Source organism: Biomphalaria glabrata, chromosome 8 (genome assembly GCF_947242115.1).
Source record: "Biomphalaria glabrata chromosome 8, xgBioGlab47.1, whole genome shotgun sequence".
NCBI lineage: Eukaryota > Metazoa > Mollusca > Gastropoda > Planorbidae > Biomphalaria > Biomphalaria glabrata.
Window position 1 is genome coordinate 31334802 of NC_074718.1, and position 27249 is coordinate 31362050.

The 27249-nt window shown below is 35.7% G+C and overlaps 1 protein-coding gene across 2 annotated transcripts; it reads right to left on the bottom strand.

Moving 5' to 3' along the window:
- Positions 1 to 1861: 1861 nt before the first annotated feature.
- Positions 1862 to 24673, bottom strand: LOC106057750 (prolyl 4-hydroxylase subunit alpha-3-like). 2 transcript variants are annotated; one of them, XM_056037200.1, is made up of 12 exons: positions 24593 to 24673; positions 14263 to 14528; positions 11097 to 11263; positions 8989 to 9516; positions 7808 to 7872; positions 7467 to 7640; positions 6695 to 6765; positions 5789 to 5954; positions 5124 to 5204; positions 4225 to 4293; positions 3054 to 3150; positions 1862 to 2961 (listed from the first exon to the last, which is right to left on the bottom strand). In XM_056037200.1, the coding sequence occupies exons 2-12, from the start codon at positions 14466 to 14468 to the stop codon at positions 2894 to 2896; spliced, it is 1692 nt and encodes a 563-aa protein (XP_055893175.1). In that variant the 5' UTR covers positions 14469 to 14528; positions 24593 to 24673; the 3' UTR covers positions 1862 to 2893. The 2 variants fall into 2 exon arrangements, with proteins under 2 accessions (XP_055893175.1, XP_055893174.1); XM_056037199.1 differs by lacking the exon at positions 24593 to 24673 and adding an exon at positions 18757 to 19480.
- Positions 24674 to 27249: the final 2576 nt, after the last annotated feature.

The following is a 27249-nucleotide window of genomic DNA, read 5'->3' on the forward strand; positions in this document are numbered from 1 at the left end:
ACTTTCACAGTTTCCTGAATATCTTCTTCTCTGAAGTAACGTCTGTCATATAGGGGATTGGTATCAGTAGCATCGTTAGAAAAAACAAACATTTGGTATTTTTGTTATAACATCTAGATCTAGTCTATTTATTAGGTCACTAAAAAATCTCTTTTGCAATGCAACACTTTGGCTGGAAAGAAAAAAAAAGGAACTCATCAACAATGTAAAGAGACGAAAGTTGAGCTGGCTTGGTCATACTGTAAGACATTATCTAGTACACAAAGTCAAGACAAAGTGGATGGAGCACAAAGAAAGTGGAGAAGCTGGCACTGGACGATGTCAAAGAATGGCAAGCGTCTCTCTTGACAGTTGCTGATGGGGGAAAATGACGTGAGCTTGTTGCGCGCGCTATCACAGCGCCCCTGCGACGAAAGTCAAGGCACAGATCAGATTTGTTGAGAAAATACCTATAACATAGAACTAAAGTCCTAAATGAATACTTTTCACATTAGATTCATCTTTAAATTTTCGAAATGTTTCAGTGAGTCGATGAAAGCGAGACAATTCAAACTAATATGTGAAAATAGATATTTTCCTGATTACCTCCCTTGCACATGTTTATAGCTAACTTACTAAAGATGGCAAGGCTTACAGTTTGAATATTTCATTAGTATTAATATTATCTGTTGTTAAAGTAATTTTTTTTTCTTTTTCAGTTTTTTTTTTTTTTTTACCAAACTAATTACAATGAATTAAAAAGATAGGTCTAGATTGAAGAAAATTGTAATGAACACTCAAAAACATAATTTTCATTGTATCAATTCCTCTCTTAAATTGATCTAGACGGGGCGGAGATTCAATCTTCAAAAAACCTGACGAATTACAAATTACTACAGAGCAAGGCAATATTCTAGTTAAATATCTTTTTTTACCTTATTAGTAACACATATCCCTTCATAGAAGAAGATAAGTTCAGAATGTAAAATCTATTATAACGATAAAGTTGTTATGTAGTTGACATAGTAGTGCACTGGTTCATTGATGTTACTAGCTACTGTATAGTACACATTTCTGTTACTATTAGGTAACTTGTAGACATTTTTTGTTAAACAAACTTGCCTCTAACCTCTTTGAATAAACAAAACTTAATACATTTTTATCCACAATATTCACAGATTTCACTTCACAGTAAATGAATGGGGAAACAATTGAAATGATAATTAATAATATATAGCCTATCTATATATAGCGCTGCCTTCATAATTATAGCATGCTAAGAGCGCTATGTCCCAATCTTATTTGTAGACCAGTGGGGGGAGGAAGGGGTATCTGGGAGTCGGGTGTCAAGCCTCGAGCCCCCTCCATAGATAGCCAAGCCAAACCAAGTTCAAGCGTACTTAGCCTCTCGACCACGCTTCTTACAAATTACAACAGGATTGAACTCACCACAACAAGACGTCCTTCTGACTCACGTCTCTTGAAAAACTTGTTCTCTCAACTATAAACCACGTGACTTCTAGTCACATCTATTACGACAGACCATGTTGTGGTTTCATCAGTAACTTGTCAACTAAAAACAAACTGCTCTCCCTAGTCGTTACTATCGAAAGACACACACTCAATATCACTCCGTAACGCTAGGTCAATTAGGAAGATTATATCTCAACATGACTACAACATAAATATTTCTAAATCTTAAAATGGAAAAATGTATTTCAAAAGAAAGAAAAAACAAAGTTATATATTCGAGTTTACCACTTTGTCATTACATAATGACCACATAATAAATAGTTACCAAAAGTTCAAAGTTGGCAAATGAATTATCTTCTTCATTTCAAAAGTTGATGTTTTATAAATATAATAATAATGATAATAATAATAATAATAATAATAATCTTTATTTTCCATAAGGAAATTTGTCTTACAATTTGTGCATTACACCAAACAAAACATTAGAGGTTTTTATAACTAAAAAAAACAACAAAATTTACATTCACACCCGTAGGGCTGGTCTTAGGTCACTGCAACCTATGCGGCCGCAGTGGGCCCCGCACTTTCATAGGCCCCGCGTGAATTCTAGGTGTAATTATTAAGTTAAACCGTTTTCTTAACTTATTATTAAAGGGTTCTGCAATTCACCTGAAATTGTAAAATATTCGAAAAAGTCATGAAAATCTCATGAAATTATTAAAATCTGAAAACTGATGCAAATCTCCGTAAAAACAGACAAAATTATCATTTCGGGGTGTCATTCAATATTTAAAACGCCAATCCTATTCACGATTTGAAAAAAAAAAACGGCCTTGTCAGCTAATAAGTTGAATTTTAAATAAAACAAGTAGTTCACATTCTTAATTTACTTGAATAGTCACTGGCATAGAAATATAGAGCTAAATCTATCTCGACCTCTTAAAAACAAGAAGCGATATTCTGCTATTCGATAGTAAATCTGAAAGGCAGATCTGAATGCTTATCGGCTTTCTGTTGAATCTACTGTAGAAGGCACGCAAGATTAATTTGACAGCAATTTTGTACTTAGTAAAGAATGAATAAAATGAAAAGACGAATTTATTTTCTAATACAAAATTTTAATTTTCACTTATTATCCTTATCACAAACCAGAATGGGCCCCGCGTAATCCGTTTCGCATAGGGCCCCGCAATCTGTAGGACCGGCCCTGCACACCAAACTCACTCATAATTTACATGTGAAAAGCTTATAGTCATATTGTTTCTATTTAATGATTTGATTACCAGGAGACCAAAAGAGTTTTTGTGTCTGTGATTGTAAAATCACACATAGAATTATAATACAGCAGTTATGTTTTCACATTTCAATAAAAACAACTTTGATCAACATTATGCTTCATTCAACGACCTTTCACTCCCCCCCCCCTCTCTCTCTGTTTCTCTTATAAGCGAAGTTCATGGCATGGGTTATGGAAAGTTTGTGCTGTTTCTCTTATCCACTTGTTAGCCACTGTAGAGAAACAAAATAAAAGAATCATTCAAAACATTCAGAGTGTCCAAGAAGTATTGAACAATTCCAATGAAACGGTTGATGGAACCTACCCCACTTGTTCCCCAACAGAACTGGACACGCTCCGTGTATCAGCCTGCTGTCCGTACTCCCGTCTTGTTGAAGGTTGTACCAGAACACGGCACTGCCCTGTGGTCAAGATGGACTCAATGTAATGTCAAAAAAAGTTGAAAACTTGACCTTATGTAATGTTTAGCGTAAATACAAACATTGCTAAAATAACGATTGCAAGTCGTAATAATTCTTATTGCATCAAGAGTCTAGAGTTGTATACATTTTTATAAATAAATAAATTATAGAGTTTTGTGAATTATTTTAAAAAAAGAATCTGGAGTTATATAAATGTTTATAATACAAGATCCCTATGACAAGATTCTAGAGTCATGTGAATTCTTATAAAAGAATAGTGTAGGATTATAAGAATTGTTTTAAACAATGAGTTTGACTGTCTAAAACGAGGAACTCCTCAATATTTAGAAGAGAGGAAAGCTGAGATGGTTTGGTCACATTGTAAAACATGACCTACAGTCTAAAGTCATCTTTCAATGAACAGTGTATTGAAGAAAGGGTCGTCCAAAGAAAAACTGGCTGGACAACGTAAAAGAATGGACCAGCTCTCTCTCTCTCTCCTTATATCCTACTGCTGACCAAGAGAAGTGATGGGATTTGGTTACTCCGAACTGTCACAGAAAGTCAAGGAATAGATGAGGATGATGATAAACAATAGTCTGGGTTTTTTTTTGTATTTGTTTTTTTTGTGATGCTGGTGTAGTGTGGATTTTACAAAGTGTTCTAGGAGTCTTATAAAGATTTAAAACAATACTCGGCATCTCATGTGCTCTCTATATATACACATAGAAAGAAAAGAGATTTGTTTATTAATAAAGCTTGGGAGAATTAAAGGAATAAATTGTGAACTAAAAATCTACTAGCTATAATGTTCTATTTTTTATTCGTCTTATCTGCCTTTATGTCTCTTTCCAGGTCTTATTATTCATTCTCTCTCTCTCTCTCTCTCCCTCCCCCTCTCTCTCCCTCCCTTCCCCCTCTCTTTCTCCCTCTTTCTCTCTCTCTCTCTCTCTCTTTGCTTTGTCTAAAGTAATGTAATTCCCAAAGAAGGTCTAATCGCCATGAAACGGAAGGTTCAGTTTGATGCTATTGATATTTTAAACAAACAGGCATTGATTTTAATAGTCCTCTAACCTTAATCGGTGTTACTGATAGATTCAGAGCCGGAAAAACTGTTGCACCACCGGACGTGACGTCACTAAGCTGTTGAAAATACAAGAAAGACTGATCAATAGTTTGTTATCTGCAATATTGGAACTGTTTCTATTTTAGCATTTCATTTTTTAACATTCATTATATTGTTGTTCTTTTAAAATTCTAGGCTACTCTTTCAAACAAAAAAAAAAGGTTAAGAAAATGAATTTTCTGAGAATTTTTGTTTCCAGTTCTCAGCACAATAGATAGTAATAGTTTTATAAATAACATTTTATTATTATCTGACAAAGTTGAACTCTGTCATGACCTTTCCTCTTTACTTCTTTGATTATTGTCTCCGAAAGTAAATCTTCTCTTCATTAATCAGATCCCAAAATGACTAGCACTTTAATGAACTGTCATGAATGAGAGAAGAAATTCTTACAGGGGCGTAGCTAGGAATTTTCCATCGTTTGGGGGCCCAGAGGCTAGATCTCTTTGGGGGCCCCTGCATTTAGCGTAATATTTAATTTTTAATGTAAAAAACACTCATTTGGGTGCCAGGGGGATATTCAAATTCCCCCCTCCTCCCCCCCCCCACCCTTGCTACGCCACTGAATTCTTAGCATGCATACTAGACCTAAACGTACAACAAATTTAAAAAAAAAATTGTTTTTCTGAAATAATGAAAGAATTTACAATTAAACCCTAACCCTAACCCTAACACGCTAATAGCCATATTTAAAAATGTTCAGATTACAATCGCTTTGAAAAAAAGATTTATTAACTCCTCTTGGTGGAATGGGGGGAGTGTATAAAAAAACGGAACACACCTTGACCTACATCGCCCGCTCCTAATACAGCCTTACCATTGTTAACCAACTAAAGCATATACTTACATAGAACATCCAGGTGGCTAGTCTGTCACCAGCATGCTGTAACCAAGGAACATTTTCCTTACCACGGGCTCGGGAAACTTTCTGTGATGATGTGAACACAGCGAATGTAAATCATCTTAAAATTGACTTAAACTTACTCTAGCTCCACCGATCTACAAGAGCAATCACGATGTACCGTTAATTATGCAAATGATCTAAAGATGTTATACTTGTTTCTACGGTCAAAAATGTAAATGGTATTGTGTGGCAAACACAATGGACATTAAACTTTAATGTAAATAATCCAGTGATTTTAATTAATTTAAAAAATAATCAATTAGTCAATAAATTATTTGTAATTAATTACTGTGATTGATATCAACTAAGGGAAATAGCTTCTACATTATTGAGAGATAGTTGGTAAGTGTGGAGTTCTCCCCCTTTATTATTCTACATTAATTAGTCCTTTCGTTTGATTTATTTGTATTTCCGTTTTCAAAACATATATATATTTAGGGACAAAACAAATGTCAATGAGTTCACGGATCAAGTGAACTATGAACTCTATTTTCTATTTCCAAGTTACCGTCTAGTATACATAATAGTTTGATATCATTGAAATAGCCTTGCTTTAAATGACCTATTGTTTTCTTAGGTAAGGCCAGTACATTTAAACGGGTACTCACCACAGAGTCCTGGTGTGGGGCGTACATACCTCCCAGGCCATAGTTCACCACCTGGAAGGGCTCTGACGGAGTGTCCACGTCACTTTGACCTGAATTCAGTTTAGTGATGTCTCCCACACGACGGGATAACCTTTTGAGGAATTCAGTGGTATCATACAGCCACGCTCTGGTTGAGAGAGTAAATGCAAAAATCATACCAGTACATAGGTAAGTAGGTAAACATTATTTTTGCAAGCTATAGTTTTACGTGCTAAAAATCACCTCTTCCAACTAGGGTAATCTGTTCTATCTATCTGAGGTAATCTATTCTATCTATCTAGGGTAATCTGTTCTATCTATCTGAGGTAATCTATTCTATCTATCTAGGGTAATCTATTCTATCTATCTGAGGTAATCTATTCTATCTATCTAGGGTAATCTATTCTATCTATCTAGGGTAATCTTTTCTATCTATCTAGGGTAATCTATTCTATCTATCTAGGGTAATCTATTCTATCTATCTAGGGTAATGTATTCTATCTATCTAGGGTAATCTTTTCTATCTATCTAGGGTAATCTATTCTATCTATCTAGGGTAATCTTTTCTATCTATCTAGGGTAATCTATTCTATCTATCTAGGGTAATCTTTTCTATCTATCTAGGGTAATCTATTCTATCTATCTATCTAGGGTAATCTATTCTATCTATCTAGGGTAATCTATTCTATCTATCTAGGGTAATCTATTCTATCTATCTAGGGTAATCTATTCTATCTATCTAGGGTAATCTATTCTATCTATCTAGGGTAATCTATTCTATCTTTCCTGGGTAATCTATTCTATCTATCTAGGGTAATCTATTCTATCTATCTAGGGTAATCTAATCTATCTATCTAGGGTAATCTCTTCTAGAAAGAGGCCACTTACGTCTGACTCACACGAAGTAAATTTGTTCTATTTTCTGTTTTACTGTTGACAGGTAAAAGTGAAGGTTCCATCTGTTCACGTGAATATATCAGTAATGTCAGTATTTGAAGTTTACAATATTGATAAATCATTTCTTATTTATTTCCTGACAAACATTCTAGTAGAATTTTAAAGTTCCCCTTGGCTGCGACACCTTAGCTACCATAATGTCTAATAATGTCTTTTTTTAATAGACTTTTGACACACCCAATCTCGGATCAAGCGAAATTTTGCACAAATATTTCTTTTACCTTTTACCTGACAACACAAGAATCAAACCAATTAGTTATTTAACAATTGGTAATTAATTATTTTGTTAGGTATCGAACAAGGTAAAGAAATTGTACCTGACTGATGTGGCGGTATAAGATGATTTAGTCCACTTTATAATTTGTAGACAGAAATGGGTCTTCTTTAAAAGTTTGAGACTAACTAACAATAAACAACTATAAAACCTACTATTTTCATAAGTATTTCCCTAGCAGTATTAGTATTTTGGCTTGCGGAGGCTTTTTTTTCTAGTCAATTAACAAATTGGCTTTTTTTTTTAAAAAAGATTCTTGTTTTGTTAGATGCTAAAAATGTCAACTTAATGCAAGCTTGGGTGTTGGAGAACTAACATGTACAAACTTTTTACCAGAGAAACAGAGTGAGTTGATAGAAGTTTTGTAAAAACAAATGCATACACACATTTTATAATCAGGAAAAGTCAGAAGTGGATTCTATTAGTTACCCTCTCAAGCGCCATGTCAATCAGATCTTGTATCTCAGAGTTTGATAGAACATTGTGATAGACGTTGATTTCAGGTGACTGGTGGACTGTCTCAGTGGCGTATCTCACATAGGGCCAGCAGTACGTCCAGAAACAGAGACAGCTAGTGGCTGGAATCTCCTTTCTCTCCTGGAACTTCAGAAACAAATAAAGAAAGAGCCAGTCAACGAGAAGCTTATGTCTAAATAAGAATTAATAGTTTCTTTACACAACATAGTGAATAATGTTAAGCACACACTCACACAAATGATATTTGTCTTTGATAGCTGCTTTCTAGATGTGTAAACTTGTAAAATGCGTACCTGGATTATTGACCTTTGACATAAACTAAGGAAACCAGTCTGTACGCTGTCCAGAACTGGATCGGCTGGAATATGAAAGACAAGATGTCACAAGTGTTTTAGCTTCTGAGAACAAAAAGTTTCTATATGTGTGTTACGTATGAAGCAAGTTAAACAGTCGCAAAATCAATTACGACTTCGCAGAGTTGGTGTCAGAAGAATGAGTTTCTCTCAATCTCCCTTACCAATAGTGCTGCTGAAGTCTTGGTATACCACAAAGTAAAATGTGCATGTACATATATATGTGGATAAAGTATGCATGTAGCAATAATCGAAAGTTATTGTAATATTCATCCAGAGCATGAAAAAAAAAAGATACTAAAGCAGGTTTGTGTTTCTAGTACGGCCCAGACGGTTCAGTTCTAAGACTTCACTACGTTAAATTTCGTTACATCTAAAAAAAAAAAAAAAATGATAGCTTTTCCTCGTGAGGGCCAGATAAAAGACACTAAGATCTTGACAACAGCAAACACAAAAGATTGATCTAAATTGTCATGTTTAGCAATACACGCATTTAGCTAATGATTCAATTGAAAATGTCTTAGATTCCGAGGATTAAAGATGAGTGCAGTGCTTCACACGACTACGCAAACCCAGTTGTGACCTACATATTTTATCACATCTGATGCAGACAAACCCGTTGTCCTGGGGGTTTATGAAGGTTTATTCTCTATCTTTTGTTTCGTCTTCTACGCCTGTCTTCGTCAAGCTTTGGGTCTCCTGATCCTTAATGCCAGTGTTGGCGAAATGTCTGCTGAGTTGATCTTTATAGCGCTTCCGATGTGCACCTATCTAAATTAGTTCTAACCTTAACACTTCCTCTTTTATGCTCATAAATAAATAAATGGCATGCCGTATTTAATTAGATAGTCCGTTATTGTCATCCCACCATTATTTCAACTGACCTAAGTTACACTGCTTACCCTAATTTATAGTAAATTTTCCCTTTCTGACCTTGTGGTCTATAGGACAGACGATGTAAAGGTCATCTATTTCTGTAGCCGACGGTTAACAAGGGTGTCATGTGGCCAGCACAACGACGAACCGCATTAACTTTTTCTGGTACACATTAGACCTCGGTTCGGAATCCAAGCGCTTTACCGCTCAGCCACCCTAATTTAGAACTAAATTGTCATACTGACCATGATTTAACGTTTTCTTTTCCAATTCCCCCAGGTCGACGAGAGTAGTATCATCTGCAACGAGGGACCTGGACACTGTGTCACTCCTGCACTTGAAAGTTTTCACTAGCTGCATCCAGCGGCGAGCCTCGTACTTCTGCTGATTACCCAACGCAGTTCGCGCAACGAACATAAGATCATGGGCGGAGAAGAGTTCATACTCTTTCCAACGAACATGGGGGTTCTTTGATCTACATGTCTTGAACATATAGATGGTTTGGAGAACATTCGATTTTTCTTTAGAGTTCATCTGATGGCAGCCGCTGCTTCCCAAGACGGGTAATGGGACAATGACGTGGTTAGACTGGACACCGATATGGCGGGAACAATTTGAAATGCAAAATGCACTGTCGCTAAGCCATACTGGAACCGGAAAAACGTTGTACACCTGACTTAATCTGACCAATCCTAGAGCGGCTCCTTCAACGTCTTTTTCAGATGGCCAAAGCCTCCATTTTGACGTGACGTCATACATGCTTTGTAAATTATCTGCGGAAAAAAAATCGAGACACGATGCCAATGAAAATAAAAAAAAACGATTCTAGACAGAAATACTTTTGTTATCCTTTCTATCATAATAAACATCTGATAAATACTTCAAGTGAAACAAGTTACTCTCTTATTTTACTGGTGATAAGAGCTTTATAATTGTAGCTATCTATTTCAACAAAAAATAAATAATAATATTATTGCAATGTGATAACAGCTATAGAAGCCTGTACAGCAATATTTATCTGGCATAAATCGATTACACACGAGCCTTTAAGCAATCAGATGTAATTAATCAATCAATTATATCGATGGTCGGGTTACGTAATTATAAAGCTAGATATTTTTTTTTTACGTTGAACAAGTGATTGAATGTTTGGTCAAAGCCAGGAGGCCCCACGTTATTGAATAAGTGATTGAATGTTTGGTCAAAGCCAGGAGGCCCCACGTTATTGAATAAGTGTCCTTAAAATAAGAACAAAATTTATTTTTGACGTTTATGATCTCGCCCATCCCCTTTTTTATATTTATACATTTCACCTTTTTTGACGTGGAGTTGTCGATAGAAATAACAGCTTGGCATTCAAGCAGAGACGGTATTAGGCCACTGCAACCTATGCGGCAGCAGTGGGCCCCGCGCTTATTCTATGTATTAAATTAAACCAGTATAACTTTATAACATGTTTCCAGCGGCCTCCTGATTTTCCAGGAGCTCCTGCATTTATTAAAATCTACTGAAAACTAAAAATTCTACTGTAAACTAGACAGAATTATCATCTTTAAGGCATGTTCTAAAAATACCGCCCAAACCCCGAGAGATATTTTAGCTTATCTGTCCACTAATGAAAGATTTAGTGTTTTCCCAAACTGCTTTGTTGCACTCAGAAAAATTTTAACAATAATCGTAACAGTGAAATCTGGTGAAAGAATCTTCTCGCGTCTCAAAATAATCAAGAATTACTTGAGGTCAACAATTCACGAAGATAGATTGAACTACTTGACAATCCTTGCAATTGAGCGTTATCTAGGTAGGAAACTGTATAAAATACAGTATGACTTCGCTACACGCAAGGCTTATAAAGTAAATTAGATTTAATTTTGTACTTAGTAAAGAATGAATAAAATGTAAAGACAAAATCTTAATTTTCACTTATCCTTATTCCTACCCAGACTGGGCCCCGCGCAATCCGTTTCGCATAGGGCGACGCAACTGTTAGGGCCGGCCCTGCACTCATGGGCAATAAAAAGTCAGAAAAAAAAAAAGAGAACTGATATGGATGCGGAAAGGAATCCACAACTTTGAAAACATTACACCTAACGTCACGTCCTAAGAAGAATGTGTGAAATGCTTCTGAAAATATACAAACTAGACATTGACAGAAATGTCTCTAATTATCATAATTATGCTGACCTTTGCTTCACCCAACACTACACATGCATTAATTAATTTACAAAGTATTACATAATAAAAAAAACATAAAAAAATTGGACGACATTAAGTGGCAGCAGACGACCTACGGGAGGTAACCTACACTGAAAATTGTAATTGTTGTTGCAGAAGTTAGGAATATTGTTCATACCATAAAGAAAATTTCTCTTTTTGTTCTCAGACTTATTTTCTGATTCTGTTACGTCTTGCCAGTCTTCGTAAATTCGTTTCAAATGTTTAAAACCTGCTATTGGGCTTTCCAGATAATTCCATTCTTCTTGAAACAATGTGTTTGCTGCATCCAAATTTTGAAGTTTTCTTAAAGTAAAATGTAAATATAAATAACAATTCAAATTATAAAGTTTTAAATGACATTAAAGTATCACACACAAAACACACTGGAGTTCACACTTAAACACACACTTAAACACACACTTAAACACACACTTCAACACACACTTAAACACACACGTAAACACACACTTAAACACACACTTAAACACACACTTAAACACACACTTAAACACACACTTAAACACACAAATAAACACACACTTAAGCACACACTTAAGCACACACGTAAACACACACTTGAACACAACACAACACACACTAAAAGACACAGATACTCTTTCGTCAGAAAAAAACAAACACCCAAGATCCTCAAAATGACCTTTGCACTCATTGGTACGTGCGGAAGGATTTGATCCCTCCATAGGATGACACAAGACGACCTCGTGCTTTCCTTGAGACAACAACGAGTTCAGCGGTTTCCTCACGTCCAGTCAACTCCAGACGACATACCGATGAAGGGCTTACCAAACGTAGCTAATGGATCTTCGGCGACCAAGTGAGGCAGATTCCGACAAACTTTTAGACATCCTGCCATTACGTGCCAAACTATTTTTAATGAACTTATTATCATTCTCTGGAAATTGTCAGGATCGATATTCGATTGAAACAAAAATTCATAGTATTTCACTTTACAATCACCACCTACTCCCCACCACCCCCGCAAACCAGTGTAGTTATCTTAAGATGGGGCAGGTTCACAGCAGTATTGCCAAGGACTTTATACAACTCTTCTTTGGTATATAAATCTGTACAAGATCATGAGAAGTATATTGAACGCCCCCATCTCAGCTGATTTTAAAATTAAGGTCGGTGTTATTTTATTTAACAGCATTAGTCCCTTAATTGCCAAAGTGTTCATATTAATGTATGAATTTTAAAAAAAATTAGCTCATTGTAATTCAAATCAATGAGATGACACATGTAAAGGGAGGTAAAAATTTAGAATTTTCATTTGTGGAGTGTCACCATTTGTAAAATTCCATGCACTAGGGCTCGTTCTGAGATCCCTCTCTTGTAGCACGGTCCAGGTACCTGTCAGTGTTCTTTAGGGTTTTCTGGTCTCCGTACAGAGCCAGAGCCAGACTCCTGCATTCATCAGTTATATCATTCTCAAGACTAGATCCAGTTGTTCCCTTTGCAATCGAGTCTGATTCTCCTGCAATCGAGTCTGATTCTCCTGCAATCGAGTCTGATTCTCCTGCAATCGAGTCTGATTCTCCTGCAATCGAGTCTGATTCTCCTGCAATCGAGTCTGATTCTCCTGCAATGGAGTCTGATTCTCCTGCAATCGAGTCTGATTCTCCTGCAATCGAGTCTGATTCTCCTGCAATCGAGTCTGATTCTCCTGCAATCGAGTCTGATTCTCCTGCAATCGAGTCTGATTCTCCTGCAATCGAGTCTGATTCTCCTGCAATCGAGTCTGATTCTCCTGCAATCGAGTCTGATTCTCCTGCAATCGAGTCTGATTCTCCTGCAATCGTTGAGAATGTATTCTACTGTTTCGTTTTCTACGTAGCAGTGTCGACATCTGGGATCGAAGTGCTCTCGGTTCCTAGCGGAGTACGCTCCTGTGAGAAAACGTGACAAAATGTCTTTATATGTCGCTAGAGATCTTCCAATCAGACGATCTTCAAAAACAATTTTAAAAAATCAATCAGTCTTCTTTCGTGTGTTCTAAGTAAAAATGGTTTTAAGTGACTATTATTATAACATGAGACTTTCCATTATTCATCTGCTAGCCATTAGACGTGCCGGACCTATTGTTCTAACATAGAACACAAGAGTTATTCGATTTGGTCCCTAACACTCACAAAATATCAATTTTGTCACCACTATTCCAATAGAGTTATCTTGAAATTAACCGCGCGCGGGGGGAAGAGGGGTGGGAGTCAGTGCGAGCGGTTCAATTATTCATTATCACCGGGGCACTCTGTGTAGCAACTTGTGTACAAAAGTGGTCTCAAGATGTTTGATAAGGTCGTCAGTCCTATGTACAGAGTAGTGCAGACGTAGGACACCTTCCTTCAAATTTCATTATTTTATTTTCATAAGTTATGAAGGAAATTTGGTTCGCCTAACAGAACAATTATTGTTGTTAGATTGTGTTTTTCTCTTATACATTTATAATGTGTTGTTGTGGTTTTAAACTTCTAATTGTTTAATTTGAGAAGCACTGGTGTACAGAACAAAAAAAAATGGCATTAGGACAACTGTCAATCAATGGGCCTTTTGTCCAGGGCAATCATCGAGGAAAATGGTGGAACAGTAGTTCTCAGTAGTTTACCTTGGAGGCAAAGTTTGTTTTATCGATTTTATCGACTTCATTGAGCCAGGTAATAGCCAATGTTGGGATTGTTATTCAGTTCGAGATATTCAGCACAAAGGCTGGTGGGGTGTGGGGAGGGGGATATCATGTTTGGTCACTTTTCTTCATGCTCTGTTTACTTTCATGAGGAAACTCTGGTCGTGGGAATTTGGGGTTCCGGGCATCAATTTTGTTTTCTTTTGAGTTTGATATCCACAGCATTGATTAGTCAAACAAACCCTTGCTTAATTGTTATAGCAAATAAAAAAAGTGTTGAATTTAAATAGTTATATTGTTTTATGGATTCAAAGAAAACATAATTACTATTAATTTTTTAGTAAAATTTTGTCTTCAGGATCCTCACACATTTAAAAAAAAATAACAGATAATTTAATGTAAGTCCAGAGATCTTTTAACTGCAGAGATTTATACTAGTCTTATATTTGACGAAAGGGCTATTATGAATCACCTTAGATCATGTTCACCACTTCAACAATTTGTGGAAAAATATATTTATGTTTTTAAAATTAATTGTATTTAAAAGGGTGAAAGTTACCCCAATAAATTGATTGGAATTTGTACATGTGTTTACAAATATGCTTGTCAATAATCAGTAAAGAAAATAAACTACATTTCAATGGTGTCTGAATATGCTTACTTTTTCAGTCTTTCTATCTTCTCTTGGTCACTGTCGCCTTTTGCTTGAGATATATTTAGTACCAATTCAAGGTGGTTTATAAGTTGTCGTTCTTGTTCTATTAATTGTTTGATTTTGCTGACAGACGAGAAGACTTCTGCCAGTGTTACGGAGTACGTGAGACACAACATTGTCCAGAGACTGATGTTGATCATACGTACCGACATGTTGTCAGCTTTTAAGTACCGGGAGCAGCCTTGCACTTTATGAGTTTCCTAGAAAAGTAACTGAAAAACAATTATTCAACTTTTATTTATATATTTGAAGTGCAACATTCTAGATCAGATCATTTTTATGTTAGATAAACGTTTTACATAAAACAGACATTGTACAGTAGGCATTTATAGCCCAATCAAGGGAGATAATATGTATGTTCCTTATGTTATGATCTCCGATTTCACTGAGAGATTCTAGCGTTTTTTGTTGTTGTTTTTTTTTTTTTTTTGTTTCCGTGATATTTACAAAGGTTATATCCATCCACTCATTGTCTGTTTGTTAATATAAAAAAATAACAATTAGTTAATTAATTATCAACTCTGTATTTCTGTAATTCCAAAAAGTTAAACAATTAATTAATTATTGGTGTTTAATTATTTTGTTTGATTCCAAATAAATAGAGCTCATAGGTCATAATGAGAAATGTGGACATATATATATGGATTTAATCACCCGCAGCAGTACCGCCATCAGACAGGCAATGAGAATTGAATAGGAATATTAAGGGTCTTCATGATACCTCTATAATCAGTTGTCATCATCCCCTCGGTTGGTATAACAATCGGGAATATTGTTATTTTAGATAACTTCCATAATGCTTACTCTCCGAGCTCAGTTTCCCATATTTTCTCTGTTTTTCCCATTTTAGTTTTTTTAAATTATTATTTTTATTTACAATTGTTTCAGAATTCACAGTATCTTAATAATCTAGGTCAAAGAAAGAATATTCGGAAGCTCAAAATTTGCTGTTTAACAATTTCACTTTTGACCACTATGGGTTATCTCTCTTGGAAACCACATTTCCCAATCGTCAGTAAATGTAAACTAAATGTTGAAATAATAGGGCATATTTCTGCAAGTGTAAATATATAGCTCTTTACTCAGACCATGCTATAGGGCAGATGATGCAAAGGTCATCTGTTTATGTGGCCCATGGTTAACGCGGGTGTTATGTGGCCAACACAACGACAAACGACAAGAAATGTTAGGTGCCCTTTAGAGCTGGGTGGACTTAGGGGAGCCCTATACATCCCGGAACCTTCCGGTTCGAAAGCCAAGTGCTTTACCACTCAGCCACCGCGCCTCCGGAAATATGTAAGACTTAATTAATTCATAAAATTCTTCTGAAAAATAAACAAAATTGTCATTTCGGGGAGTCATTTAATATGGAAAACGCCAATCCTACTAGCGATAAAAACAAAACTGGTTTTCTCACCTCTCATCGAATACAAATGAAACACTAAGGCGAATTTTAACCGAAATAGGAAGTTACTTAATTTACTTTAATAGTCACTGGCATACAAATATAGTTCTAAATCTATCTCGATCACTTGAAAAAAAAATCAAATGCGATAATTTTGCTAGTCCATAGTAAATCTAAAAAGCAGATCTGAATGTTTATCGGCTTTTTGTTGGAAAACTACTATCTATTGTAGATGGCTCGTAAAGTTAATTTGACCCTGATTTTTTTTACTTTGTAAAGACGAATTTATTTTCTGCTACAAAATCTTAATTTTCACACATTATCCTTATCTCTACCCAGACTGGGCCCCGCACAATCCGTTTCGCATAGTGCCCCGCAATCTGTAGGGCCGGCCCTGTCCAAAAGAAAACAGACATCCTTTTTTTATTTTTAAGATATCTCAGCTTTTTAGCTTTTGACGTCAGTTATCGAGTTGTTTACATCCTAGGAATCCTTGGGCTTTTGCCTCTTTTCTTTGCTTCTTTTTTTTTTTTTTTTGTGGCTCTATCTGTTTTTGAGCTATTGGTCTCTATTGAGCTTTTACTTTATTTTCTTTATTTATTTGTAAAAAATTACTCAAAAAAAAAATACAAAAAAAAAAAAACAAAATCAAATAACAACAGACATCCAAGTGATCATGAGCCGGGAAAAATTTCGAATTTGACATGTGGTCAGAAATCTGAGGTCCTTGTGGTAGACACCATGCATCCAGAATGCGCTGTCAACTTACAAATGCTCCTATAGTTGAAACGAAGAATCATTAACAATGTAAATGATCATGAACAGTTTTCTCGTAAATGTTGACCACTCGGTGGTGTTGTAATTGAAATAGAAACTGAATTTTTAAAAAAAATCTAAATAGCCACTAGATTTACACCCCCTCATGATGACCTTACTCTGGACTATATCTCAGAAAAGTAATATTTAAAAGCAAACTTTCATCTCCATCCTACATAGATATGACTGAGTGTTCTATATCAATTTGTTTTTCTGTTAATCATAGACAACCAAGTCTTATCATCAAGTTTTCTAAACATTTTGTCTGCATGAACCTTGTAGTGGACATTTTGTTTAGCAGAGCGGTCAGTTTCAAAGTTGTAGTTCATAAAAGTAACATACTATTTGTGATACAAGTAGATTAACAATCACTTGCTGTTCACTGCATTAATCTATATAGGCCAAGCTATATTTTTACAAAGCTTATAATAACTCACTCTGTCTGTGTGTATGTCAGGTAAAACGTGAGTAAACATTATTGCTCTCACATCCATTCTCGGGTCAAGCTGAAACTTCGCACAATTATTCATTAACATAGACGAAAAATGAATCAATAAAAAAATATCTAATTAGACAATTAATTACTGGTAATTCATTTTTTTAAATAGCAACAAGGGAAAGTAAACCTTCAGTATTCACAAATATGGCTAAATGTGTTGGGTTTAGTCCCCTTAAATAATTGCTAACGCTATTTCTCTATCACGCATTCTCCGATCAAGTTGATACTTTAAAAAATTTAAATTTAAACAATTATTTATTGTACCTAACAAAACATGAATCAATAAACAAAAATACTCAATCAGTCAATTAATTATTGGTAATTAATTATTTTGTTTGATATAAAATAAGGGAAATAGCTTGTACATTATTGGTAGATATAGTTTTAAGTTCTACCCCTTTAGATAAGTTTTGTTTTGGTTTTTTAAGGATTTTTTAAATTTCGCTTGTTTCAAAATATAAGTTGGAGTAATACGAAAATGGACATTAAAGCTCGTGTTTATTTATATGAAACACTCGGCCATCTTTAATCGCTCTTTAAAAGTTGTACAGGCCTTAGCATTCAGTGCAATGATTGTATTGCTTGACAAAAAGTACACGAAACTGAATTGTAATATTTAGTAAAAAGTCGTAATTCAGTTGAGTGTAATGACACTCGAGCTATTAGTTGAAAAAGTTAGCCCTTGCATTGGAATGTCTATTTGTCAATATAGAGATACATGCAACAAGAATATGGCTCGATTTGGTTTCTGCCACAATCAATTAACAGGAGGGGGGGGGCTTAATTCTATTCTTGAACTTGGGCCCACACAAACCACACTAAGATACTGTCTCCATGGAGATACAGACTAAAAGGTCGAGGCATAGATTTATCTCAGTCTAAATCTTATAATTAGTTTCAATCAGCCTCTGAGTGTACATTGTAAAGACCTACTTGATCAAGTCTACCTGTACACCCCTAGTTAAACACGGGCTCTGCATGTAAATTGTCAAAAGATCTACTAGGCGACTAGGTTATCTAAGATGGTGAGCAGTTTTTTTTTTCATGTTACCAAGGAGAGTATCATGTAGCCAACACAACAACTGACCCAAACTAATGACAAATGTAAGCTGCATATCAAAGCTGGATAGACTTTTAGAAGACTCCTTTTAAAAATCACAAATGTAAACTTCAGTCTTCACTTATACAAGTATTTATGAGCTTGTCCTTTATTAAAAGATTAGTTCTCTCTTTGTCAAATGTTTCTGTGAACTTGCAACAATACTGGTTAGGGTAAAGGTGAACGAAACACAGTTTTTACTTGAAGTGCAGTACCCTGACACTTATGACGGCCTGTCTGTAAACTCACGTAGCATTTTAGTTTCTGTCATTTGAACTGTCTTTCTACATTGCATAGTTCTTGATTGGATATCATTTTAAAAAGTTCGGGCGTCCCTCCTACAGGAATGAAGAGTATTACGATCTAGATGGGAGATGGCAGCGGTGTGGGTTCAAACTCAGGGGCACGACATGGCCATAACTATCAAACTCGGAATAACAGTGTGAACTGTGTACTACACAATCAGGCAGCCATTATTTTTTTGTTAAATTACATTTTAATGTTGTAATTTCTATTCTAGTCATAGTCAGTAAAAAAACAAAACAAAAAATATCTGATAAAACTATATATTAAAAAAAAAAGAGTCAAACTTTACGTAATTTCAAAGAGTGTTGTTCCTACCTGATTACTTCGCGAAATTTTCCTAGTTTCAAAATCAACAATTAATTTTTAGTTGTTTACTTCCGGAAAAGTCCTCGCAAGCAGACGACTCATAAAATAATCATTAAGAATAATTCAGCGCGCACTGCATCCTATCAGACAGCCAGACACGAGTCCATGCTTTCATTCCACTGCTCTAAAAAAAAAAGTCTCTGCACTTTTTGTTTCTGACTCTGTTCATTTAAATTTACTAAGCGGTCATTGTATCAAGTTAGCAGATCGATAACCGAATGAGCTTATCAATACAATGCACGAGCCGTTTGATGTCACGTTCTTGATTGGAGAGTGAGGTTATTGGCAATTAAAAATGAGAAATGGATTTTCAAAATGAAAGGTGTCTGAGTTTTTTTATCACATGCCACGAAACTCTAGCAAAATTTTAAAATCCTTTTACACAAATATAATAATATGTCTGACGGTTAACGAAGGTGTCATGTGACCATCACAAGGTCTGACCTTTCCTTTAATTTCCACAAATGTAGCTGGGTGATATTCAGGGCTTACTAAAAATCCATACTCCCAGTCTTCGACGGGATTCATATTCAAAACTACTCGGTTGGTAAGCCAAGCGATTTGCCGAGCAGAAACCAGGCGCGTTTCCATAAAGTTATGGCAGTATTATTAGGAATACCAAAACCTTTTCAAACATCCTACAAGTTGACTGATAAGGTCAGAGCGCAGCATGGTGGGAATGAAAAGTGGTGCGAGTGTGTGTATTGAATGGAAGTGGCGTAAGGGGAGATAATGTCGGCAACGTATGGACATGAGCAAAGAGTAGTATTTTCTCTAGAACAAGAATAAAGTGCTTATAAAAGACAATCTCGCAGTGTTTACTTATTACTAGAAGAGTCTTTTGTCTTAACAATGACCCTTATCACATCTCCGTTGTCTTCTGGGCAGTCTCTTGGTAAATACAAGCTCTCATTTGGGCATTTTTCTGCTCATTCTGTTTGCCACGTAGCTCCTTTACGAAATCTAAACTATTAACTAAGAGGTTTTTGTTTCAGATGATACTAGATAGCTCAAATATAATTGTAAGATCAATTAAAAAAATGAAAATGTATTTTATCAAAGCTATTACGCCAATAGATTGAAATAATTACATTGTGGTCTATAATGCACTAGCATTACCCATCGGCTTCACCCGTTGATTTGTTCCAAGGCTGATTATTTTCTTAGTACATCCTGCAAATGCTTTCACTGTCAATAAAAACTGTCCGCATTTCACTTTGGCCAATGTATTCTAGATATGTTATGTTTAAGCAAGAGTTAAAACGTATCTTTGGATCGAGGTTATAAATTCTGTTTCAACTTTTATGTAGATCCAAATACTCAATTTAAATTGTGCAAAAACTGTATCTAAAAAAGAACATAAAAATTAAAAACAAGATTACAGAGGTGGCTCCAATGAAAGTCGCCAATGTACCAGGAATATTTAAGCCATAGTCTTGTTTTGATCGTTTAAAGTAATACAATTATAAAAAATCATTTGGCTTTATTTTTCACATAAAAGCTAACAGGACAATACGTCGTCTTCGATAAGACGCTTCTAACTCTTCTGGAATAAGTAGAGTAGCGTTAACTGATTACCTAAAAACAGCATGGAAACCTCCCACATAGTGTCGGTAGTACCTGGTGCAGTAGCTCAGGGTGTCACCCCTTCCCATCAACTTTCTTTAGATATGTTCCAATAAACACTATTGCTATTTAGTTCTTTTTGTTGAACAAATACAGGAAGCTGATTACCTACTTTTATTGATTTTTACTCAAATGTAAAATGAGTGTCAATTCTATTATAAAATCCCACTGTTTATGACATTTATTCGAATGTTATTGCTAATTTTACAATGATATTTAATTAACATTAGAAACAGACTTAACATCACCTGAACAGGTTTCCTTGGTTATAGCCTACTTTAAGACAGAAATGGTATAACTTGTGATAGGTCTAGATCTAGACTCTAGATCAAAATCTAGAACTAAATCTAGAATCCAGACTAGATCTAGAATCTAAACTAGAATCTAGACTAGATATAGAATCTAGATATATAATCTATATCTAGAATATAAACTATGACTTAACACGTTTAATCGTAAAATTACTAGATCACGAAACGCACCAAGATGCCTGTGTGTCATGGGCGTAGCCGGGGGGGGGGGGGTTCTTGGGGTTCAAACCCCCCCCCCCCCCCCCGAAATGAAATCCCCCCCCTGGGGAGGGGGGAATGGAATTAAGTGACTGATTTTTGCTTTCATTTTGTTTATTTTAGGTGAGATTTTAATACTAAATCATCACTTACCACAGCACAGCCGAGGCAGTTTTGAGCTAAAAACCCTCTACCAGGGTGTTTTGAGTTTAAATCCCCCTACCAGGGGGTTTTGAGATTTTAAAAAACCCTATCAGGGGGTTTTGAGATACAAAACCCTCTGTAGGGGGCTTTGAGTTTAAAACCCCCCTACATAGGGTTTTGAATTTTAAACCCCCTACCAGAGGTTTTTGCAGTTAAATCCCCCTCTTTTATAAAACAAAACAAAAAAAAAATGCAAACAACAATCCCCAAATTCCAACAGCACAGTTGAGGAAGATTTTGATTTTAACCCCCCCCCCCCCCTTTCCAAAATTTACGCTAAACCCCATCTTTAATATAAAAAAAAGCAAATTACACACTCAAAATTCTATGAGCGTAGCAAAAGGGGTTTTGAGTTTAACCCCCCCCCCCTCCAGTTGGGGTTTGAAGCTAAAAAGTACCTCTTCAATATAAAAAAAAAAGCAAATTACACACTATAAAATCTATGAGCCAAAGGGGTTTTGAGTTTGAATCCCCCTCCTCCAGATGGCTTTTTCTTTAAAGTTTAAAACCCCTCCAGATGGTTTTGAGTTTAAAATTCCCATACAGAGCGTTTAGAGTTGAAAATCTCTCTCTATATTATTTTAAAGCAAACTACAGTCACCAAATTCTAAGATCGTACCTAAATGGGGTTTTGAATTAAAAACAAAACAAAAAAACTCCAGAGATTTCTTAGTTTAAAACCCCTCAACAGATGATTTGACGAAAAAACTTTCCTTTTCGATATAAAATCTAAAGCGAAATACAGGCATGAGTGAGGCATGTAATTCCAAGAGCGTAGTCAAGAAAGGTTACAAATTTCTACCAGTGGCTTGGGCTCCATTAATAAAGTGTGAATAGTCTTCTGCCGAAATTGAAAATCATTAAATGTCTCAACAAAGATGGCTAAGACAGATTTTAGGAGTCAGTCATAGAGATCGGGTCTAAATCAAAGAAATCATATGCCGAACTGGGAGTCGAATCCTTAGTAAGGTTGTGACAGAGCGTCGCATGAGGTTTTGCGGGACATGTTCTCACACAAAAGGAATTACGCAAAATAAGAGTTGCGGAAACAGCTTGCCGGAAAATGCGCTGAATGGCGCGAGAGGGTCTAAGTCAGTAAGAATAGCACATTAGGTTTTTGAAATAAAACTTTTTAATAGCAAGATAATGCACTGTAGATACCTCAGAATATGCATTTTGTTGGCTTTCAATACCAGAAATAGTGCTCGGCGCGGGGTTTCGCCCCGCGCTGGGGGAGCGCTGCGAACTCCCCCAGACCCCCTTGATAGCAAGGGCGGGGAGTCTACAATAAACAATAAACGTCTTCCGAAAGGGTCAGAATGTAATAAAGATTAATTATGTACACACACACACACACATATATATATATATATATATATAATTTTTTTCCGCGGGGGGGGGGGATCCCCCCCAAAACCCTCCCCGAAAAAAAATCCTGGCTACGCCTATGCTGTGTGTAGTCGCTGAATGAACTCTTTATGTTGTGTCTGTTGTATTTATGTGTATTTTTTTGTTATGTTGTCTTATATGAGAAAAGAGTCCTTGTAATCACAACAAATTTCCGTAAGGATCAATAAAGCAGTCTTAGTCTTAGAGTTAAGCCCATATTATGATCAGGATTAGTAGGCTTACTACTGGGTAATAATGCATAATGCACTATGACTATGGTGTTCGCATCACATTCACTTCTTAATGTTTACATAATAAATAAATTTGCACCACTAAGCTGTAAGAAGATAAACTGTTTCCTTAATAATTTATAGATATAAATTTCAAATTGTTTAACAGGCCTACATTTAAATATAAATCTAGATCTAGGCCTACATCTGCCTCTATTGAGTCTAATTTAGATTGTTGTCAAGTGCATAAGGATATGTCAAAACTGCGCGCTATAAAAGTAGTTCTTTTTTTGTTTTGTTTTTTCAACTTTCAACTAAGATGAAGTTCGTATTAAATTAAAAAAAAAAAAAAACAACATTTGAATCAGTATTCTATGCCATGAGTAAGTTAATAAATGGAAAATATATTTTAAAATGAACCATTGATACTTTTTCCAGTGTGACCTTAGATGCAAATTTTTTGTACCAATGCGCGAATCTATGAATGAAGCTTGATTTATTAATGAAGAAATCTGTGACGTTTTTATTTTAAATAACCTACCTTCCCTGATGTTTTTCACTGAAAAGTGTTTTTTTTTTGTTTTGTTTTTTTTTGTTTTTTTAAATCTGCTTGCATATATAATTTTATATAAAAATTATATGGTTCACTTTCGGAAAAGAAAAAAGTAGCCGTTGATACACTTAAGCAGCTGTTAACGAAGATCTAACCTGAGATTTTCACGACAAACTGAACAATGTTAAGGACGCTTAATTGAACTTTAATGTTGCCTTCTGAATAATAAAAATAAAACAAGGTTACAAAGACAGTTAAAAATGCAGGTAAAAATGCAGGTTTCAATATTTTCAGAAAGAACATCAGAATGAAATTCTATTAAAGACAAATGACAGAGAAAAATGGAGAAAAAAAAGGTTGACAGATTTTGTGTGGTGCCCCAGCGGTCCAGCAGACCAAAGAATAGGTGAAGGTAAATGGGGAGTTAGATGTGAACCTGGCCTAACTGATGTCTTAAAATGAATATCTTATTGTTTTGTAAAGGGTCAATCTCTTATTCAAATCCTCAAGAAAAAAAACATTTCCGTAAAAAAAATATTTTTTTTCCTTTGGTTGGGTGTCTTCTGTTCATGGTACCGTGCTGCAGTTCACGCGATAACATGAAAAACTACTTATTAATTGTTGTTTTAAATTCTGTCCAACTAATATGCATACTAAATAGATTTTTTCTCTTTAAAAAAATAGTAATTTTTATTTTGTGTAAACGTAATAGTTAATATGAAAGAACTTACAAAGCTTAACAAAACAAATGTAAATTAAAAAATTATTTTTTTTACAAACACTGTAAAACGGTTTGCATAAATGTGTTACAAATATGGTATATCTAGTTACCATCTAGTATAGAGCCGCCCGTGTTTGTTAGGCCTACTATTAATAGTGAAAATTGTAAAAGTGGTGTATTTTTATGAAAAAAGTTCTTGCATAACTGATTTTAAAAATAAGATTTTTCATTTTCTCTTCTAGTTTCTTATCTCTAAAAGTGTCAGACGGACGGACATACAGACCACACAAAACTAATAGCGTCTTTTTCCCTTTCGGGGGCCGCTAAAAATATCGTGCAGTTATAGATTTGAACTACTGACCTTCTGATGTAGAGGCTGACACAATGCCGACTACCGTTTCTTCAGATTTGAAAACGTTGACATTCTAGCCCAAACCTCCCGCTGGAAGAGGGTTCAAACCCGGGACCATCGAGACGTCAGTCCAGCGTGCATGCCAGACATCCATCTGTGTAATGCAATCGTAAATATTAAACCAGAAACTAAAGCACATACCTGTGGGCAGGATGATAAAATATTCCAACATGAGCAAGAATTTATCAGAAAGTGTCTGCCGAAGCGCACATGTTGTGTTTCTCCGCACAAAACAACAAAGAAACTCTCTTCGACACAAGGCCCTGACGTCAGCCTAGTCCGACGTAATTAGAGCCTCTCTTGTTCTGCTTAGGCTTACGTTAAGAGGATCTTAAGAGAACTTTCTGGAATGTCAAGTATTGGATTGGTGTTCAGTTCAAAGAAATATACAAATTTGAATGGAGCACGAGAAGGTGTTTGGTTGGTGAAGTGTGTAGGTGTGTAGAATATCTTGATATCATTTTTGAGTAAGAGTGTTGCAGATGAGGAGATACAAGAGGTTGTACGGAGGAAGAGGAGGTAAAAAAAATATATAATTTGATACAAAGTGCGCAATGTATTATGAAGAATGCCTTCTTGGTAGTCGCTTCTATCTGTATCCACATATCCCTTTTTTTTTTCACATACCATAGAACACAATATGAAACATCTTTTGTATCCACAATGTACCTAACACAATAAATTTGTCTACAGTTTTAACTCCACACTTGAAAGAGGACGACTAAGTAAGTTAGATTACTGGCGAATGGAAACATTATTCCGAGAAACTTATATTAATACTAAAATACTTTAAATCAACATTTTACACTTTACCAAAAACTATAAATTCTATAGAATACCTTGACATAGTAGAAAATGAAGAAATTATTTCCTACTTTGCCTGAAATCTTCAAGCATTCTTTAACATACCTAGGCATTCTATAGAATGCAGTATGTCGCAATTTGCAGGTAACATATAGGACCTATATTGTTTCATCCGACATCTTGTTATTTCACTTGTGTTTCTTCATCTAAGTGACTAAGTCACGTTTATTTTGTTTAAAAAGAAATTTTCGAGCTTTATTTTAAATTTCGCCTACAAGTCGAAGTATGAATAGCTTTCTGGTGCTACAGCCCTACGACAAGTCGAAGTAGGATTAGCTGTCTGGTGCTACAGTTTGAACCCCAAGACCCCCCCCCCCCCCGACTACGCACATGTATGATATAGCCGTTAATCTGAACTACATCTTTGTTTATTATAGATAATGTGGAAAATAATGTGTCAAACTAGGTTTTTAAACAAATAATTGCTCTTATTCAATTCTATTGTCTCATGTGTCTGTAACTTTTTTAAAACTGGTTTGTTGTAAGAACAATGTTACATCAACAGAAATTCATCACAATATATGACTCTAGATATACGCCCGTCATGACGTTGTAAATACAGAGACAAAATTGAAAAGTTTAAGTTTCACATAGTCTCGCAATGAAGCAGCATGTCTCAGTATCTTGACATCCTGTAAACATCGCAGTCTCAAACGTTCACAATTGTCAGAGTTGTTATCGGTATTATAGGACTATAAGTCACAGGGGTCTGAGTGTGAAATGGTTAAATGTTTACATTACAATTTTTCATTTTGCTGTTAAAAAAAAAGAATTTTATGTTTCCACACATTTCTCCCCAAAACTAATTTTGACAGCAATTTTTTTTTCTAATATTTCACACACACAAAAAAAATGTTAAGCAGTTCACTGCCGTCGCAGACATACAAGAACCACCACAGAAGTCTCTCTTCATTTTCATCTATTTCCATCAACTTCCGTGATAGTTCCCTAAGAAAATCAATGTTCTTATAGTTCTTGCAGGTGTATCTTCATGTTTCAATTCTCTCTCCACATACTGCTGTCTAAGGCTATGTCTTCCCAGTAGTCAGCATCGATGTCCAGCTCTTTGAGGACCCGTTTGATTCCCTCCTCGTATCGGAGGTAGTTTTTTAGGCCCGTCGCGAGTTGACTAGTATAACTTTCGGGATACGTTCGACCTCCATTCAGCGGACATTACCAAGCCTGTAAGGCAACTTTGAGATTTTTGAAGAAGAGGGGAAGGCCCGATCGAGCGAGTATCTCAGTGTTACGCGACCTGTGGGCAGTAGAAACCAATAGCTCGTTGCCACCTCACAGGTCTGTACGACGTGGCAACGAGCTATTGGTGTCTACTGCCCACAGGTTGTGACGTCGCAGATTATTTTGACTATTACGAATGGTCTCGGTTACACACTCTTTCTTGCCTTGTGATTTTCAGGATCCTTCGGAGGCAGCGCAAGTGAAATGAATGTAGGCTACGTTTCTCTCGTGCTTGGTGTAGATAGTCCAAGATAGCAGCGTGCACAAAACACATGCCTTTAGGCCTCCATTTTGGTCCTTGAATTGAGCTTTCGTTTTTGTTTTTATAGGTTTTTTTTTAAACTTCTTGATCTAAGTCCATCAACTTTTATGTCCTCGTAAGAACATCTGTGAGAGGTACGATACCACTAAATCTATAATTAAATAAAGAGTTGTTTTTTTTTCATCTTGAGACTAATGGATGAGTTATTTCATATTAAATCGCATTCAGTTTTAAGAGAAGGGACAGGTGCTGTAAAGTTCGACTGTTTCTTTGGCCGATAACTCACGAGGGTGGCTTGTGGCTAGCACAATGACCAACCGCCTTGCTTCCACAAAGGAAGTTGGGCAGTCCTAAAACAAACATTCACAGCGGGTACAAACTCGAGATCCCTTGGTTCGGATGTCATGCGCCTTACCATTTAGCCACCAAATTG

Excerpts from the sequence above, each read along its gene's own strand:
- LOC106057750 (XM_056037200.1), bottom strand. The coding sequence starts at position 14,468 with ATGTCGGTACGTATGATCAACATCAGTCTCTGGACAATGTTGTGTCTC. Across the intron at positions 7,873-8,988 it reads AAAGAAAACGTTAAATCATG|CCGATCCAGTTCTGGACAGC; the intron begins GTCAGTATGACA and ends TTCATATTCCAG. Across the intron at positions 3,151-4,224 it reads TATCAGTAACACCGATTAAG|GGCAGTGCCGTGTTCTGGTA; the intron begins GTTAGAGGACTA and ends TCTTGACCACAG.